The sequence below is a fragment of the Rissa tridactyla genome, chromosome 7 (assembly GCF_028500815.1).
Source record: "Rissa tridactyla isolate bRisTri1 chromosome 7, bRisTri1.patW.cur.20221130, whole genome shotgun sequence".
NCBI classification, from domain to species: Eukaryota; Metazoa; Chordata; class Aves; order Charadriiformes; family Laridae; genus Rissa; species Rissa tridactyla.
Window position 1 is genome coordinate 37,028,654 of NC_071472.1, and position 20,606 is coordinate 37,049,259.

The 20,606-nt window shown below is 38.4% G+C and overlaps 1 protein-coding gene across 3 annotated transcripts in view; it reads right to left on the reverse strand.

Moving 5' to 3' along the window:
• The window catches only part of PMS1 (PMS1 homolog 1, mismatch repair system component), a 48,773-nt gene that overhangs the window by 19,621 nt on the left and 8,546 nt on the right, over positions 1-20,606 (reverse strand). For all 3 annotated transcript variants that reach the window (XR_008467871.1, XM_054210289.1, XM_054210288.1), the window contains exons 4-8: positions 18,562-18,664; positions 16,738-16,901; positions 6,422-6,538; positions 2,611-2,733; positions 408-551 (exon numbers count right to left, since the gene is read on the reverse strand). Coding sequence is in view for 2 of the 3 variants with exons in the window: in XM_054210289.1 (XP_054066264.1) it covers positions 408-551; positions 2,611-2,733; positions 6,422-6,538; positions 16,738-16,901; positions 18,562-18,664 (651 nt within the window). In the remaining variant the exon portion in view is untranslated. The remainder of the gene's footprint in view (positions 1-407; positions 552-2,610; positions 2,734-6,421; positions 6,539-16,737; positions 16,902-18,561; positions 18,665-20,606) is intronic.

Consider the following 20,606-nt stretch of genomic DNA (forward strand, 5'->3'; position numbering starts at 1 on the left):
GCCCCCCCCCCTTACGTACATGGTGTTTAAAAAGTGATTACTTAGTGTATTTATGAAGTTAAGAATGAGATTTATATAGGGTCACACATCATAATTCTGTTTAGCTTCTCTCACTATAATGCCATCTGAAAACAGTGATACACACATATATCTGACAGCATAAAAATAATCTTTGAAATCAACTAGTAAATGAATTTTGAATAATCCTCCACTTAGCCTACTTAAGACTTTTCAAACAAAACAGTCCTGTGATAAAGGCAAGCTATCATGTAACTAAAAAAGAAATAAAAAAATAAAAAATCAGTGGCACTGTTTACCTTCAACCGTTTCAGTAGTCCCAGAAGCCCTTATTATGCTTACATAAGTAAAAGGTTGACAACTCAAAACCAGATTAAAACCCTAGTTACCTTATAATGCAGTAAAACTTGAGTTTTGTCAGGTGTTAAATTCACATCCACAGCAGAGGCAGGTACAGTAATATTCAAAAAGAAAACAGGATATAAACGAGTACAGTCCTTGTGCGTCGCCAGACTGTAGTACTGTCGAATTAACTACAGATTGATTTAATAAAGAGATGTCAGTAAAGGCAACAAAATAGACACAAAGGCAAAGAAACAAAAATTGACATTATAAAAGCGTAACTGGTTTGTTGGTTTGGGTTTTTTTTTTTTTTTGAAGGAATGCTAAAAAGGTCCTTGTGGGTATACATGTATGCCAGAATAATCACCAAAAAAAGGGCATGTACTGGTGGTCTCCGTGTCTTCACAGCTAAATTAAAAAAACAACAACAAAACAACCAAAAAAGGAACCAATCCCAAGATGCTAATGGTAGCTACTTTGACCTTCTGAAAGAATGTATCAATCACACTTGGAAGAAAAGGTACAATATGACCAAGTTGGACTGCAACTCCCACAATTACTTCCTCAATCAACACAAATACTACTATTTGTTTGTTATTTAAAGAAAATCTTGTAGCATGCAAATACACTGCTGTCACTTTCAGCCAAACTAAAGTCTGTTTGAGAAAGTAGCACTTGCACCACCGACCTACACCCTTCCCAGAACAGGATCAATTTGTTCCTTGTATTAACCCAACTATAAATTTATATCTTTTCTCAAACTCTGCTCTCCCTTACTATTTTCTCTATAATGCTCCCAAAAACTCCTCTAAAAGATGACAGAATTATTCAGTTGTTTCAGAATTTTGGTCTCATTAACCAGAAGAATCAAATAAAGATCCTTGCATTTCCCTCTAGTACCAGGGATCCTTCAACAGACACACCTACTGGAGAAAATAACACATTAACGAGACAAAAAAAACCCTGAAAGCATAAAAAAATAAAGAGTCACTGCGGATTAAATTTTAATTTAATTAATTTTTAATTCATAAATAATGTTTAAATAACTTCAAGCTTATTTAAATATTTTCAGGTTATTCTAACCTTAATATTCCCATAGTCTGTCCTCAGCGGGCACTGAACTGTAGCAATAAGAGGTCTACCAGCACTTCTTCCCCATACGTTGTGTGGAGACAAAAGTCATCTATAGCTTGTTTTGCATACCCACCAAAATGTATTCTTATAGATGTATTGTTAATCTCACCTGGCCAAAAAAAACCCTAACAAAAAACTGGCAGGAAAAAAAAAAAAAAAGGCAGCGGAAGACTATCGCTTGCACCACTTCAAGAACAGCCCTGAATGAAGGACAAAGTATTTTTACTTTACGTGATAGTACTGTGAATCCCACCTTGAATCTAGGCCTCCGTGCTCTGGTTAAAAAGCTGTCTCTGACATGGAATTCAAGTTGAGCTTTGAAGTCCCGGAAGAACCCGGCACATCTAATACTACGTGGAGATGGATTAGCTTCATTTGTCACTTAACGTACCAATACAAGTTCAGGGTTTACATCTACAAAGCTCTGCTTGCCAACTGAAAACTACTTCATTGTTTCCACTTTAAAACCTACACGTACGCTCTGGCATGAATGTGATTTTCTTTTCTGGGGAGGGCAAGGACTAGGAGAGCAAGGCTGCTCCAAGGGAGGCGCTGCAAGGTTCAGTAGTGTGAGAAACCCAAGAGTATCAAATTCTGCCTACACAATGCCTAGCTGTAGCCAATGCTGCTGCACTATCACTTTCATTTTTATCCAATGCATACACAAATTTAAAGGGAAAGTACAACTATTTGCTTGATAAGCCCACATCAAGAAGCGGACAAAAATCAAACCTTCATTTTCTGAAGAATTCTCTTACAAGAAACCACATAAAGTTTCCTCACGGAAAACTGCGCAGGTGTATTTCTGCAGGCTAATACAAAGAAAGAATCCACTATTCTATGGGAGAGACCAGAGTATCTGAAATGACATTTTTTTTAAACAACCATAAACATAACCTCCGGCTCTGTGGTTGTAAATGACTGCAGCAAATGCAATAGAACTGAGGCACCAGGAGCATCAGACTTGTGGAGGGCGTTTCTGTTGTAAATGCTTGTATCTTCACCTGTAATACTCCAGTTATTTTATGTGGGGAAGAGGCTGTAGGTTGCATAGGTGTATCTATCCTCAAATAAGTCATGTTTCTATTTCTTGCATAAAAAGCTAGACGATGTTACCTTCAGTATTTCCTTCTGATGAACTGGACGATTATTTATAAAAACGAAACTCCTTTCTGAACTTGAAAGACTTGTCAAAGAAGCGTCTGACTCAGCTTTTGGGAGAAATCCAGAAAGATTTATCTGCAATGATAAAAGAAATACAGTACAAAAGTCTTTAAAAGAGAACCCTAAAAAGTTTTTTTTAAGAGGTGAGATATTGAAACAAAATTGTACAAGAGTCCAAGTCATTCAAATGCAGCACACACTGCTTCTTGAAAGTTATGATTTTAAAAAATAAAAGTACTAAAAATAAAAAAAAAAAAAGAAAAAAAAAGAGATTGAGAAGGATGGGTTTGTATCTATTTTCCTCAATCAATTTATTGAGAAATTTCCCTTTTGGACTGCCAGTTGCACCTGGTTGTTGCCTGCAGCTGAGGGCTACAGAGAACACCACCAGCCAGCTTTAGGTTTGCTGACTGTATGGTTGCCAACTTAACCCCTACAAGCCAAAGGCATGCACTGCTGCCCGACCTGGTGAAGGCAGCAGTGAATTTCCCCTACGTGAACAGCCCTCCTTTCTACATGCAGGGCACCTTAAATAGCCTGTCATGGGGCATTTATTCAGGGCACTAAATTTACCTACGCCACCTGTATCCAAATCATCTGACTCTCAAGAGCGCTGAGCACCCACGATTCACAGAACCTGTGGGCACACACCACTGCCAAGGAGCCTTAGATTTGAGTACCTAACATTAACTCCAAGTTTTAAGATTTTTCTGTTGTCTGAGTTTTTAGCTTATTTTTTTTTAGGTCAAAATGAGGCCGATGACTTGTGCTGCCCGTCCCGTCACCTCCCCCCCTCTTCCCCAACACGCAACTTTGACACTGTTGGATTGGTTTCAATTCAATCTGGTGAAGAAGCATAAATCCCAACGATATTATATTTCCACAATTTCTGTCATAACTGACAGCTGTTTGGAGAGGAGAGCCTAAAGATAATGACCTTACTGAGGAAAAGACAATTGTAACTTTTCAAAAGACAGGATCTATCAGCATGTAAGCACTGACCAGCCCACGTACTGCCTCACGCATCACCCCACTGCCACTTGCCCAAACTAACAGGTGAAGGAACACCAGGGCATCATCAGGATGGAGGTTTTGGAGATATGGAAAAGTCTGGAGAATGTTCGGGTAGCAGGGTGGATCACAGAAATCAGACCTCATTAGCTTTGCTTTTGGCAGAACCACTTGTATTTACTAAAATCCAAATTATCATGCATTTGAAACGGAATTTAAAATCCCTGGGATTTGGCCTATCCTTCCCATTCATCTACGTCACACCAGCTATCTGCTCATGTGCTCCCTTATTCCCTCTTGACCTTGTAATAAGCATTCTGTGCTAAAGCTGGAGTGTTCTGGTCAGCAACGTCGCACATAACCAAACACCACTGGTCAAGTTAAAGAGGTGTCAAATATCTGTTGGATGATTATCAGAAAACAACATGCAGCACTTCTAGATTTTATTTTGCAGCTTTAGCACATCCTCCCTGAATGTTCCTCCTCTAAGCTTCAAGCTCCTTTTCTAATTCCCAAATATTTGTACAAGTCTTTCACTTCAAACAATATTTTTATATACAGACAGCATTAAAGCAAAACTGAAAGTCTCTAAATAACTCATTTAAGGAGTTGCCAGATTTAGAAATGGCTGACTGCTGTTACTATTTAAAGCCATGTAGAATATCAGTATGCTCATTAAAAGTTAGCACCAATTTCTAAAACTAGTCTTAATTATTAGAATTTTCATGTACAAAAGTATACGAAGTTTAATGACAAAGCTACAGAGACTGGAAAATATTAAAGATGTTTTGTTTCTAAACTAGATCAACTGTTTTCAAAGTTAATACTTTAATTAAAAAAACCCTTATAGACCTATTAAAACATATCTGTGTTGAGTGGACAGTAGAACGTATTTCTTAAGTACTTATCTTTTTCCCAGGGCATGTGTATCCATGCCACTTAACCACAAAAAGAAGAGACTAGGAAAATTTCCTGTGTGAAAGTTTTCGGTCTTTTACAAGACTGGGGATGTGAAAAGCAGAGATGCTGTTTTGTACATCTAAACAGTTGTGTCAATTCTTTATTTTCTCAGTTGAGTTTGCATGCTTTGGAGACAGCTTGAAATTTGTTCTCGTTTCATTCAGACCTCGTAATAGAGATGTATTGAAGAAAAGTCTTTAAAACCCCTGGATCACTTGTTACAGAAGCTTTACCTCTGCAGTTAGTAAAGTACAGCTTACAGAAAGTTGTTTATAGCAACATTAATTTTGTCTTCAGAATAGACTTTGCAGCAAAGGAGTATGAAGCCACACATGTACGAAAGGAAAGGAATTAAAGAGCTGCCCTCTGGTCTGTGTACTGAATGAGGCAGGCACCTAATGGGAAGGAAAAAAGAAGCATATGCTTTGTCAATAAATACCTATCCCAATACCTGCACACAAGGGAGAAAGAAAGGGATACACAGGCAACCTTAATTCTGTCATTTCATAGTGTTTGTGTGCTTAATTTATCAATGTCCATGGTTTCTGAACGTAGATTTGTGTATGAGCAATATGCATGGATCACTTATACACCTATAAATGATGCACGTGGTATTTTACACACTATTTAGAGACAGAGAGAGACAGGGAATGTTCCCCAACTTCTATTCAAGGAATATGGATGCCTCATGATATAGCAGAGAGGTAATGTGAGACCCTGAGTGCCTCCTTCAAGCTAGTCCCTTCTAAATACCCCCATGTCTTCCCTTCGGAGCCCGCTGCACTTGCGCTGCCGGGCACATCCAGGCTCATTCAGGTAGGAACAACTCTGGATGTTCTGTTAAGACATAAGAAACTAAAAGTTTGTAAACTACAAGAAACAACTTTGCTTCTTCCCCCTCATTCCCCTGCATATGTGTACTATAAGCATTCTGACAAAGTCAAGATTTAAGTCTGAATAATGCTGCTAAACTCTAATACATGTATATATTCAGACTTTTAATAAAGGCTGAAAAATGCTACTAAATACAACTTACCATGACGAATGCAGCATGGTTAGTTGTGTTTAATAGCCACTGTGACTTTACAGATGGCAATTCACGTCATCTATGTGACTGGTCAAGATTTATTACTACAAGATACAGGAAAATGCAACTTTGAAGGATCAGCATAAGCAAGACTCCCTTTTATAAGAACGTCTCCAACAAAAATGAAGGCAGAGTAAAAAGTTTTTTGAAAATATTTGACAATTTCAACAGGTCCGAAGAAAGCCAAATGGACTAAGTTTTTTTGAATACTAACTAGTATTTCCTTGAAATATATGTTTAGTGGAAATTTTGCATAACTTGCCTTCTAAGCATGTGTTCCTTTTTCTGCTCAGGTGCCCCTCGCTGAAATTGAGGGGATGTTCTTTAGAGTATAAGGCTAAGAGGCCACAAGGATGAGAATGATATAAATGCTTAGATATTAATCAGAGCACAACCTGCCTGTGGGCCAGGAATCCCAACTTAGACAGCTCTGAGCAATCAGCAATTCTGCATTTGTCATCACAACTGTTTTTACTGCCATTTGATCAGTGCCACATGAGTCCTGACTAGATGATTCTTGGAGTGGATTTTCAATCACCAAACCAATTAATTTTACAGAGAGGACAGTAATAGAATCAAATGCATTAATCAGATGTCAACCTGAAGATAATATTCTCTTTTTCAAAGTCTCCTTTTTGAATATCGATTTAGCTCTCTTGATTGACAGGCTTTAAGTGGATTTGGAAGAAGGAAGTTAAAACTCACCTCAGGATCTTCACAGCAGTGTTGAAAAGGTACCATACTGCCCATAACGGCTGTTCCCAGAACTGACATACAGGCCATTTTGTGATCCGACACCCTGGTCTTCTGCCAAATAACTGCCTGAAACAAATGGCACAGAGTCAAATTTTTGACATTATATTTATATTTGTTGAACTCAAGTCATGTCTATGAACATGCATATGCAACTGCACACATACTGTATATGTAACATTCTGTACTTTGACCCTCTTACATTCACAACTTTCAGTGTTAACACTCACGATATGGTACTTTTTGGCGTGTCTTCTCATATTGTATTACTTATTTAGACTCATAGCAATCAGAAAATTAAGCAAAGCTTTTATTTATGGATGTTACATAGCTAATAAGGACTTCTGCACCTGAAATAATTGTTAAAAACAAATCAATGAAAATACTACTTCTCCTCTTACATATATAGCGGTAGGCTTTGTGTTTTTTATGGAGCATATAAAGTGAGGGTTTACGACATGTTTCTGGCACAGTGGTCAATGTGCGAAGGTGGGCACTGCAATGCTTATGGTGCTTATACTCAAGAGACTGGCCGTTTTGGTAGAAATCAGGCTATTAGATGTCCATTCATAGCTCTCATCTGGATACTCCAGGTCTATGACAAGCCTGCTATTTAGAAAGGAACGCAGCTTCTAAGAAAGTATTTATAAGGAAAGCAGTTGTTTGTCTAAGGAAAACTTTGTAATAGTTAGAAGGATAAAATGATATCTGCTCTATTAGCTACATATCTTGCAATACTATTGTCAAGATTTAATAAATACAGTAAGGTGGTATGAAATGCAACTTGCATCAGAAGATACCTGTCAAGTACACTTACATATACAGAAAGCATTAGCTACTTGGCAAGGTGAAATTTTGTCACTCACTAATGAGAAGCCCTATACTAAACAGCCACAAATTTAACTTTGAACCTGCTGTCTTTTATTGCTGTGTATCAACAACAAAAAAAATTTTTCTTAGTTGGCTTTCTGCTCCTAGGCAACCAAGACCTGCTAGATTCAGATCCGCTTTATATCTATTTCTATCACTGTTAGCTGACTGAGTGTATTTCAACGTGCAACATTCAAACACAGAAGAGAAAAGGTGCAGCAAGTTGCACTTTAAATCTTACGTTACGGTGCTGTTTAGAATTGATATTTTAAATAGGTGCTAGGTGTCCAATGAATTAAAAAGGAGTTCACAGTATTCTGGTACAGGATGTTATGTGAAAGCATGGTAAGTGAGCAAAGAACACACATGCACCCATCTCAAGAAATGCAATACATAGCCTTAAAATTCCACCTGTCCAGTGGGATATTTGCTGGCCTTGAGGGGTAAATTCCATGGAAGAACACGGTGCTCCTGTAAAATGATATTCCCTTCCTAGAGGACAGGTGGAATTGTAAAGCTTTGAGACTGTTGAGCCTAGAACTATTCCCCAAATCTTTAATTTTGCATTTCCATGTACACTCTGCAGCATTTGTGAAGTGGGATTTTCAGTCCTGCCTGAATCTAACTCACCTCCTGCACATCAGCCTGACGGCCCTTTGCACATGCGGGATCACAGCGCAGTCACTCTACAGTGAGCACAAACCCCTTAAAACATAAAGGACAATTGACATCACGGAGAGCAGGGAATACAAAACGGGGAGAAGGAGAAATGAGCAAGCAGAGCCATGGGCCGGGTGTCCACAGCTCTGGCAGGGAGAGTTCCCACCATGCTTCGGCAGCAGCGAAGGACAGCCCGGGGCTGCCTCTCTCCTCTACACCTGCTGTAAATCTCCTCAAAGACATTTTGGAGTGATGAAAGAATTTGTCCTCTTCTTTAGAGCTCCTCTTATAAAACATATCCTGTACTGCTTCTATTTTAAAATTGATTACTTAAAATGGAAACACAAAGTGCCAAGCAATTTTTTCTGTAGTGGATATATTTTAAATAAATGCATGTGACCAAACCGAGAAAGACACTTGTTACATGACTAATATAAACGTCATGCTGTTTATTTTAGGTTATACTAGTGTGATGCCACAGGTACAGATATAAATCTTAGCTGCTGATTAATGCAAGGTTATTACACTGCTTGACCTACTGAATGGCTGATACTCAGAACTGTGAAAAGATTGCTTCGGTAAGGTGGTTTTAAGAAAGCTGTGGAACACAAGAACTTATTAAATGCAAACTTGCTAAAAGCAGATACTGTTAATAAGTTCATGGGGTATTTTTTTAACTAGTCACATATTTATTGGATATTAATACCCAGAACTACAGATAAAGTTTTAGAAACTAGTTACCACTGTAGGTAAAAATACCCCCTATAATTAAAAAAGCCTATATACTAAAGAGACCAGGCAACTCCTAAATTTCTATACTATATAAACACAGAATAGACTGTGTGCTCATTTTTAGCCCTGACTGCACATTATAAAGCAACAACATAGGAATAGCTGGTCATTTAAAGAAAATTATTTTTCTAGACTCTCCAGGTATATCAAGAGGCATTAAAAAATCCAGTAAGAAACAATGCCTGTTCCATTTCATTTATTTTAGAAAGTGCCTGTTTCCATGAGGTTCCTGCCATACCCTGTTTTTTTAACCTTGATTATACCCTTTACTTTAGCTAAAAATACACACCCACACACATCCCCCATATTTTTTTTTCTAGGTCATATAAAGCGGGTGTCCAGGATGAGCCAAGGAAGAATCTGACTCTAGTCAGTATGATGACACTGCAGAAACAGCCTACTCAAAGATATATAATTACATATGGCCCATCTTAGGTTTTGCTAGAGCTAGTCAAATATATCCCACCTCCCTCCTTGTTTCATTGAAGGGGATTACAGGATCTAGATCTTACAAAATGTCATAACGCATATAAAATCTGTTGCACATATACAGAAGTACGTGTGCACGTATGTGTCTCTGTATGTATTTCTCCACCCCCACCCAGCCCTAGGACATACGCACATGCATAGTTTTGTGGAGGATGACAACATACATGCACACATGGAGCAGGCATCTCTGTTATTTCAGGATGCGTTATTTCAGGATGCACAAGCGTAGCCCAGAAGGATTCCTTGAAAAATGTGAAAAGAGTGGAGGAAAGAGTATACAACCTCTTCCCACTGGGTTCCCTTGTATATGGCACTAAGGAGAATAAGATCTGCTCGCTATTTGTCTCCTCTAAGACACCAAGGAAGGACAAGGAAAAAATGCACCCACTTCTTGTCCCTAACTATCCTTTGTATTTTAGAACTTCTACCAGCAGCCACAATGATTTGCAATCACAGACAAAAGAAAAATGTTAATTAGAGCTGGGGACTGGATGCTGTTGCTGACTATGGCTACTTCAGTGCAACTATGATGCTACAAGTTAAACAGATTCATCCTGTTTATCTCATCACGACATAATGGCAGTAACTTAATGAAGTGGACTTTTACGACCCAGAAACCATCTATTTTCTTTATTTGTCTTGCGATAATCGTTGTGTTATTTATCCTGCAATAAAGTTTGAGGGTGTAAAAGTCTAGTAGAGCAAACGCTGTACACGAACTGTAGGTTGGTAATGTAACACGAGTTAGCTTTGTAAAAGAGAATTGTATTTCAGTCTCTCTAATTTTGTTTTACAATGCTTCAAAAATCCTGTGACCCTGGAATCCGAGATCTCACCGCAGATAGTTAACTCTTTGGGCCAGTATGTTCCTTACCTTTCCTGACTTCAAAATAGTTTATTAGGCTCCAACATAACTGAAAACATCGCTACCTACTTGTTAAGAGAGTATAAAAACAGGAACAAAGTCAGGCAGCAATATCCAAAAGTTTGAATTTAGCCTAAAGGAAACAAAAAAGACATCACCTTGTACCATGTGTATGATCTCTTTCGCTTACGATGCACAGACACCTAGCTGCAAGGGCTGGCACATCCTCTGCAGTGGAAGAAAGCCTATCAGCTAAGATCAAGAACAGCCTTAACCATTTTCTGTAAAATCCCAGCCTTGAAAAGTGTTGATGTTGTTTATCAGCTCCATGCCAGAACTGCTGTCTCGTTTTAAAACCAATGGTAAGTTACCTTACTAAAAGAGAGCTCTTGCATAATCTTCCCTTGAAAACAGAAATCATAGTAGTTTTTCAATTTAGCTTAAAGAAAAATAACGCAACTCTCTACATAATCATAATTATTCTCCCCAGCTATTTTATACTTGCCCCTGAGGAATCACTTATCTCATCCATTTCATAAAACATGGCGGGTCAACTACCAGTGGAGGTATGCAATAGAGAAACTTAAGGCACCATTTTTCCCCTCATCAGATGCAGCCAACATTACCTGTCTATCCCACGGGCATCAGACATTACACCTATCAAGGGGATTTGTTGAAAGACAGTAATGTTCCACAGCACTGTTCATCCTACAAATTCCGACATATTTCCTGCTGAGACTTCCCTTCTGTGATAAGAGAGCACCCTCTTAATGAAAAGGTTTTCTTCAGCATCGCACAGTGGAGAAATGCTTGGATTTGGGAGCTGGAAAGTAAGTTAGGAGGGGAGCTAACAGATACTACAAAGAGCCAAGGACCTTCATCTGGCAACACACGTTTTCAGAGCCTTTCAAGAATTACAAAGACTATCAAGAGTTGTAAGTTTTTTGGCTGCTTTAACCACACACGTTCAGCTGTGGGTGTTTAGAGAAACTCCACTTCCATAGCAAAAGGAAAAAAAATAATAAAACCTCTCACACAGTTAAACTACTGTCAAAAAACACAGTTTCTAATCCTAAACTGTCATTCAGAAGATGTACATCATCACAGTGAATTCCATTTAAATAAAGGGAGGTTTAAAAGCCTTTTGCAAAAAGGGTGGTTAACAAAAATAACATACCTAACTGTGATGAAGTACATTGGTAAGGAAGAGGGAAAACTCCCATGCGGCTTTAGAAACATCCTTTTTCTGCTAACCTTTTTTAAGTGTACAAAGTAAGCGTGAAAGCCTAGCAAGAGCTAAAGGCACATCTCAGATGCTGCAACACACACTGCATATGTGAAACAGTAATTGTTTTGAGATTTCAGATATATACTGTGCTGTCATTTGAAAAAAGTGATGGATGAGAAACTGGAAACCTCAAGGAATTAGTAATAGGATATAAAGCATTTCACCTCTAGGTCACCAGTTCAAATTCAACCAGGTTGGTAGTGACCAAAAGTAGTTACCATCTGGCAGCTGTTCTCTGGCTGATGTAAATTGAGTTGAGGGTCTCAACGCATTTCCTAGTGGACAGGTGTCCTCAGCACAAAACCCACCATAATTAACTCTCTGTTTGGCTTTCTCAGCAAAGCCACTGAACAACGAATGGAAGTAAAGGCTGAGCTATATTCCAGGTCAGCATGAAAGCATGCTGGGTGCAGCGCACTGCAGATTCTTAATCATATTTCCTCTTTATATTTTAAGACACACAGATTAGGGAGGGACTTAATATATCATCATTACATTAAAGGGAGTAGCCTTTTCAACTCAAGAAAGCGCTTACACGCTGCAGTTTCTGCTCAACGCAGATTTCTTTTCAACATGCTGCTACAGGAGAGTTTGGAAGCACAACGGATGAATGCAAAGCACAATCCCATTATTAAAAATGGTAAATCTACCCCAACACACTTACTTTGTCTCAAAGCCCCCACGCTTATTACAGAGGACTCAGAAACAGAAAACAAACTGGTTTTGGACTATTGGATACAGACTGTAGGTTGAGATTATCCAACTTCAGAAATGAGACTTATTGCAAAGAAAAAAAAAAAAAAAAAAGAAGATGGCATCCCTTAGGTCAACACCAACTGCAACGGGCGTCTGGGGAAGAATACTATCCACGGTTATGATAGCTTTAAAATGGTCCTCTTGCATCCAGAAGTTCTGACCTGTGTCTCTCTCAAGAAACAAACAGGACATAGTTCTACGCAGAACTGTGTGTGCCCAAGGCTTCAAAATATTATTCATGAAAAAAACTCCGGGAAAAAAAAAATAATTCCCTTACACAGATTTTTCCTTAACAGGAACTGGGAAATTTATTGAGTCTACTTATGGCCCACCTGTGCTTTGCACAAGACACGGACCAGTTGTTTATGGTGTGACCTGCTGATAGGCACCATCTAAACCACCTGTTGCCATAATTTGTTCAGCCCTATTATATCTGAAATTGTTAAAACAGGTATAGTTATTGGGTGTCCTCTCTCATTTCGGCGTTTGTGGAATAAAGGCAACTAGAACAGAATTAAAGTATTCCATATCATCATCCTTTCAACACACAAAGGCATTACTTGAACATCAGTGGCTTGTAAGACTGAGTCGGGGGCTACCAGTGTTAAACAGTGAAGAGTGTAAACCGTTGTTGAAGGGACGAGCTCTCACCTCGGGTAAAATACAGCCAGAGCTCATAGGTGGCTAGAAGATGGCATTTCAGGCTGAAGAGTATGACGTGGTTTAAGCAGTAGCTGACTCTGGAATGTTCTTAGCATGCCTTCAGATAATGTTAACTTTAAATAAACTTGCTGAATACTCATGTAAATTATTTCCATTTGGCTGTCTCATTATTCAATATGCTTTCAAGGAACACGGTGATGAAAGAAGAAAAATACCTCTTTCTAACATAACCATACTGGCAAGAGGATCAACATTATCAGTATTCAAAGAATGTCTTGGCAGGATAAACCTTCATAAAAAGAAGGAGCACTAGCTAATCCAAGTCGTCAAAATAGCCATAGTACTTCAAGGGTTGATCTGTAAAGTGATTCATTATTTATTGCTAATGCAAACAAAACATTCTGAGCAGAAAGAGCAATTGAGTGTTTTCTATCTTGGAAATCCACTGACTTAGAGTACACGATAAATGAACTCTAGGATGACTGATAAAAGGATATCTATTTTCTTATTAAAAAACCACCCAAAGGCAGGAAAAGCATTGTGGTTCTTCACAGAAAAGAAATCAGACACCTAATGGTAATATTTTCATCTGAACTAACACAGATATGAGATGTGGCACAGCAGCAAGAAAAATTTCTGGAAATTTCATTCAGAAGCACAAGACATACACCATTAAAAAAAAAATGGTGGAAATAAAATATGCAATGTATTGTGCATCCTAAAAACATATACACACTCAACAGCTCAATAAGATGCCTGATGTTCCAAAATAAGTTTCTGCTAGAACCAATCAGGCACCCATTCTCAGATGCTTAACCTCAGACACTTCTATCAAAGTTGCAGCCTCATTATAGTCTTCCTCGATAGAGCCAGGGCTATGCTTTCTTCCGTTCTCCTTTCATTTCTCATAAAACCCAGGATTTTAAAGAATGTACTTTTTTAAAAAAAAATGTACTGGTTGTGTCACTTATTTTCAATATTTTTTTGAAATACACTGTATTGCACTACCCTTTCTACTCTTTTGACCCACCTTTCTTCATCTCCTTCTGTAATACCTCATCTCTGCTACCTTCTTGCTCTTTTAAGCCTCGGAACCCGATCTTATTCCTGACGTGTATCTTCTTCCATTGCTACAGAAAGTATTGGCTCAGCCTCAAGAATTTGGGATTCTAGGAACTCCTCTGAATAATTGCATATACCATTTTTTTAAACTAATATATAACCTATGAGATCCATGAAAAATAAAGCTATTCTAAGAAGTTGATTTTTTTCTCCTAGTACATTTCAAACAGAAACACAACAGCCTCCACAAAAAAAAAAAAATCACACACAACCCTATTATTCTAGCACAGACATACAGTAGTATCATTACAGTAAAAACACCTTCTGATCCAAATTAATAATTTTAATTACAATAATATTTAGCATCTGAAGGAAAAAGAACTAATGAATATTCATGTTTTGTGATATTACAGTAAAACAGAGGCACATAGACCTGTTGAATGTTGTAACACAGTGGAATTTCAGAATTTAAAATTTCTTAAAAGGTATGAGGCAACAGGTAATTTTTATTTGACCAGGAATGACAACAGCAGTATAAAAACAGGAATCTGCATTCAAAGTTTTTTTAGCATTTTCAGACTATTATAAAGGATTTACACATGCACAGAGACAGACTACACTTAACTACAAGTTCTTTAGCCTTTGATTCTCCCAGCTCAGCATTAGCTACTGAGTGACCTCTTGTGTTGAAACATGTCTAAGCAGTTCGTTTCCTTTTTAGCTTTTTCGCTAAATAAATTAAATGAACATAAGGCTGGCAGGTCAAAGAGACCATCTCTGTCATTACACTGAATATATATATACTACCTGCAGACAGCACTTGTACTGATTTATTTTATCTACTGAAATTGTGTATTGAGGAATTTACCTCTGAAGCTAATACGATAGGTAGTCAAAAACCAATGTGCAATGGCTACTATCATGCCGCTCCCCACACCATTTTGGCAGTAAGTATTGTGAAAAAGACATGTGATCAACTTCTTGCACATTACTGCCATTGTATTAAAATAAGCATACAAAAAAATTAAAGACAAGATATGTAATAATCTAATCAAAGGGGATAAAATCAAAATACCATAAAAAATTAGTTTGCAACTTGTCAGCAGCAATCTCACCGCCTCTCCCCTTCTCCTTATTCCTCTTTTCCCCCAAATCATTTCTGTCTTACTCAGGAGTCACATTCCCATGCCTCTCTGCCAGCACCCAGAAACATCAACAGAAGTTTCCAAACAGACTAGAAAGGCTTAACACAGACTCTGTAAGCAATCGTGCAATAGATGTCTAGTTCAGAAAGGTCAACTGAGCAACCATCTTCCACAATAAGATGTTTCCCAACACAATATATCAAACTTAAGATCTGTAATAGAAGATAACATGCTGCAGTTGCCACAGAGGGGGGAAAAAAAGGTCCACAGAAGGTACTGGAAATAAACTGTACAAAGTCCTTGCAGGAGCCACCCGGCACAACCACAGAAAAATTATACCACATCCATCAGAGAGGGCAAAACCAAACCACCAATAAAAGACTAAATTAGTTTTATTAACCAATATTTAAGACCAATACTGTGAAAGCACTGTTAGATAGTCAGGGAGCTTAACACAAATGAAGAAGTGCACAACCCCGAGATCTCCGTTTTCAAACTTTCTGTAGTCCCAATGAAATAAAAGCGAAAGTAGCTATGGTTATTCAGCTTTGGAATACTTATTCTAGACACAAGGCAGGCTTTTATCTTCTACAAGATCTATACTTTGATATTTAGAAATAGATACATAAATATAATCAGAGCATGTTATACAACTCCAGAAAAGGATGGGCAATCTGTTGTCTTTTCAATACAGTACAGCGTCATTCGTCATTTCCCCTGACAGGGGACTGAAGTGTTAATGTTTGGTTGATAGAGTAACTGATGAAAATTGCTCAATGAACAGACCAAATAGCAAGATCAACAAACAAAAGTATTTTCTAACAGAAAAAGAATTGCTGAGGGATCTGGCCGCAAGATGGCACTCTCTACTTTGTGGCAACTTGGAAATTCTTTGGCATAGCTTTCCTCCGAGGTGCCAAAACCAGGAGTACAGCCAATAAAGTTAGCTATGTTAAACCGGGGTCAGGTAATGGAGAACTGCTCAGTGTGTAATTTCTGTAGCTGTGTGTGCAATTTCCGTAGCTGTGTTGTAAAATTACTGTTCAGTATGCTCTGAAGTCAAAGCAGCCTCTGAATCTCTTCCTCCACGCCTAAACAAAGAACAACTAGCTCAACTAAAGCCTGTTGTTATAACATGTTACTCTTACTTACACCAATGTAGGAAATTGTTTTGAATTTTTTAGCCTTTTTAAATAAAACTATCATTATGTATTGACCTCTTATGACTCAGCATACAGGAAGCTACCTGTATGTGCTATAGTGTCTATCCAGATAGTCTAACAAAATGAGTTTTGAGAGTTTTTTCAGTTGTCTTCAGATCAGGCCTTGTAGCCCAGTAAGGTCTCACTGCTTTATTCTGCAGAACACCACCGACAACTTTACTAATCACTAGCATGTAAATTCACTAGCAAGTAAAGTTAATTTTTATGCTTCATATATCTAACCAGGCATCTGTTTGAGCATATGAAAAGGCAGATCCTAAGTTTTAGAAGCTTAGGATCAAAATCTGTAACCATTATAAATATACATTTATGAAGGCAAGAAAGAAGTCCAAAAGAAACCTACGATGAAAGAAAATTCCTAGGAATGAAAGATTTTATGTAACTATTAGATGAACTGCATAAATTAATCAGAAACCAATCCTTAAGATAGCTGATAGAGTAAAACTCATTATTACCTTATTATGCGTTAAGGTTATCCTCAGGTCTGGTTTTATGATACCATATGCTACCAGTAGATCTTGGACTTTTTTCAGTTCTTCCTTACATTTTCTAGTTGTTGAGTAAAACTGCTTTCTTACAGGAAGATTCTTAAACAGCTTCAGGACTGTTACTGTAGTACCTTCGAGCAGGTGACAAAAAACAAGTAGAAATTATACTGAAAGCATACCACTGACTGGATATTGAAGAAAATTCAATTTTACTTGAAGACACCTGTCTGTAAGTTGCTGCATACAAAATAAACCCTAGGAACACTAAATTAGATTATATCAACATGAGAAGAAATATACCAAATTGGCAGTGATCCTCCCCAAAATGTACCTATAAACCTCAAGAGCTGTGATTCTCCTCCTTTACTTAGAGTTATGATAGCAGCATTAAGCTTTCTTTCTGTTCGCACTGACAATAGTGAGAATTAACAATAAAGCAAGCTGGAGACTCTTTCAGTGCATATTAAGTTATTTTCTATTACTAAAATGATTAACAGACTAGAATCTAACCAGACATGTCTGGGGGAAAAGGAACACTGAGCTCCATTAAGGCTCTTCACAAGCGTTTGCTTTAGGGTAGTACCTGAAGAGCCAGATACCTCTGTTCAAGGCACAGCCCACAGCAAGAGGAGGAATATTCATCTGCCAACTCATTCATATAAATTCCTAGCCTGTAAGGATACTGCAAAGTATTAAATGTGTGTCACAGAATTCAGTCAATCATTCAACAATTTTGACAAAAGACAAGGCAACACAACCCACAGACTTTCTGGCTGTGGAAAATACTACAGTCTAGATCTTTTTAAAAGGAGTCCCTGGTTAAAATCAGAGTTCTCGGCTTCAGCTCTTTCTTCAGTATTTGCCCTCTGACTGGCCCTCGGCAGTGTCTGGCTTAATGGCTCCCCGCAGCCAGTCAGTGCCAAGGAGGAAGGGAGCCGGGCTGGCCGTCAGCTCCCTGTTGGTGTACAAGCACTGCAGCCAGCTGGGGGACAAATTGTGGCCACAATATTGACAAGCAGCTGCTGCGGCTCAGCTGGGAAAAGTTGAGCTTTACGGAAAATCTGCACCTGTTTCGTCAGGAGCACATCCTCCTCACAAGAAAGGAGCACACCACTTCTCTCCTGGGAACACACACTGGCTGGAGTGTGAATGTGAAGAGACAGCGTGGTCTTAATGGTCCTCACCAAGCAGCGCATGAAGTAGGGCAGATACTGCCCCAAACCTACACCATGACTGAACTACCAAGGCCCCCCTCTGAGGTGAGGGCAACCTTTAATCTTTCACACAAACACACAGAAGGATTACTAGGGACACACCTTTCCTGCAAGTTGGAAAGAACTGTGATTTTGCCTGGTCCTATAGCCACGCTGCTTCCAGCAACACCTTCCTACAGCAGCAGGGCAACTCTTCCTCCTTTAAGCAACGATTTTGCTACTTACAGAAATGTTGTTTTGGTCCCGAACAAATCTTTCATATACTAATACAGCAAGTCTGCCTGGACCCGGGGCATTGAATTTTTATAGCTTTTATTTCTGCTGTCAGCTTGAAGAAGTGAGTCAGAGAAGGAGAAACTACTTTATAATTACTATCCAAAGCAACTTCCAAGACATATTATTTCTTACAATAACAACACATTCTCAGTTGACAGACATAAAGCAAGAAATGTTTATAGCTCCAAAGACTGCATACTCAGCCTTCAAGTATAGAACAGGTATTTCAACACCAAATAAAGTCTCAGAGAAACATAAAATACTTCTGTCACAGCACAATGCCAGAACAACAATATCCTACCTTGCCCAAGATGGGAAGGCTTTTTAGAAGTTACATGCCCATTGCTATCCAAAGCATACTGAGTGCTGAAATCATCGGCAGCTGTCTTTGTTGTGATCAAAACCTGAAAAGAGCAATTTAGAAAAAAAGTATGTTAATTAAGGATCCACAAAGTTCAGAATGAGCTTAAAGCTTTGCTACCACTCTTACCATTGCATTTAGTCACTACAGTTACATTTAATTAGTTTATAGAATTTTTCTTCCACAGGTGTTTCTTACAGTCACAGAAACATTCTGCATTATTTCTCATTTTTCCATCCATTTAACTAAAAGCCACACATTTTTATCACACTAATACACAAAGCATAGCAATCCCTACTACCTACAGCACACACTCCTATACCTTCTATTCTAACACAGATTAAATAAACAACTACATCAATTGATAATTTTGCATTTTCATCCTCCGTGAGAGAAGGCATACTATGCCAACTACTTAAACTCATGTGAGATTCCACAAACATAACAACTACTGTCAAACAAACAGTATATTATCTTTCCACGCCCAAACATATCTAGCAATGAGTAGTAGCATGTTTTGTAAGCTATTAACACAGATCAGCTTTAGCAAGACCAGACATAAACCAGAAGTTAAAAAAAACTACAGTTCCCTGAGTTCAGATAGCAATGTTTTGAACAATAGAACCACTGCACTTTAACCACCTGAAAGACATAAAGGTTATCACACATACAGAGCTTCGGGATATTTTGCTTTATTTTAGTGTCTCATATGAATCGTTAAGAGTTCAGCCGTCCCTCTGGAGAGAAAAAACAGTGATTGATGAACTGGAAATGTACAGACCTACTTAAGGGCCAATAGTAAAGTACCTCTTAACTGAAACTTCAGGGGGCAGTTTGGGTAGGCAGAATGCAATTAATGCCAGGAGAGTTTAATTAACGTAATTACCGATCCAAGGATTAAAGTAATACCTATTAAAGTACTTAACACATTCAGGCCACCTCCCATCTCTTATGAAACGTACCACAGACCTGATTAAAAGCTCAGAACAGATGGCATCCTGCTCTGACAATTCATTAGAAGGAACCAATGATTGAGGTCTATCATCATCTGTCAAAACACCAAGACTTTTGAAAGCATCTTTGGAAATCTCCATCCAAATACACAAACCACTCCTGCTTAGTGCAACGTGAATATAGCCCAAGGTAGCAAGGAGTCAAGCTCTAACATCTCTCCTGACCTCGAAAGTTGATGGTTCCAATCAGACACAGGTATCAATGTCTTCTTGCAGGATCTAATCCTTGGCTGACTTTGAAAGAAGAATCCAAAACTTGACCTTGGCGCAGCATGAATACAGGAAGGCAGAGCACAATGGAACTGGCAGATGCTGTGCCCTTAACAGCCTGAACGCTTTTCAGATGGTTTTGAATCAACTTACTTTCAGTCAACAAGTTAAATCCTAAATATAAGTACACTGTCAGTCTTCTTAACATAAACATGTGGATCAGACTCAGATAGGCCAGGAAACAGGTTCCTGTTTACTCATACGGACAATGAAGTTTGTGCAACTGCAATCATATACACGTCAAGGAGCAATACAGTGCCCAACAAGGCCCCATGACTGCCGATCACCTAGATAACATCAAGGCAGAAATTGTTACTGAACGGTAGCTATGTGGGCTATCAGTTCCCTGAAATGATTTCTCCTGGTCACCTTCTTCTGTTCCTCATTTTGATTTACCCTAATTGAAGTAGCAAACTCAGCCGTACTCTTTGACATCATATTTGATGGTAACACTAAAGAGGATAAGCCAGTGTTCTAAGGAATCATGTATCTATACATGTATGTATAAGGAATCATTTATCTATACCCTGATACAAAAGAAAAGGAAACAACAAACAATCTGTCTCTGACCTGTTCTGACGGAGGAAAATAAATAGAGCACTGCTGTGACCAGTATGACAGAAAGGCAGAACTGACACTAATGAGAAATCCATATTGCTTCCTAACCAGGTGACGTACCTTCTGGGGAGGGGGGGAAAGGCA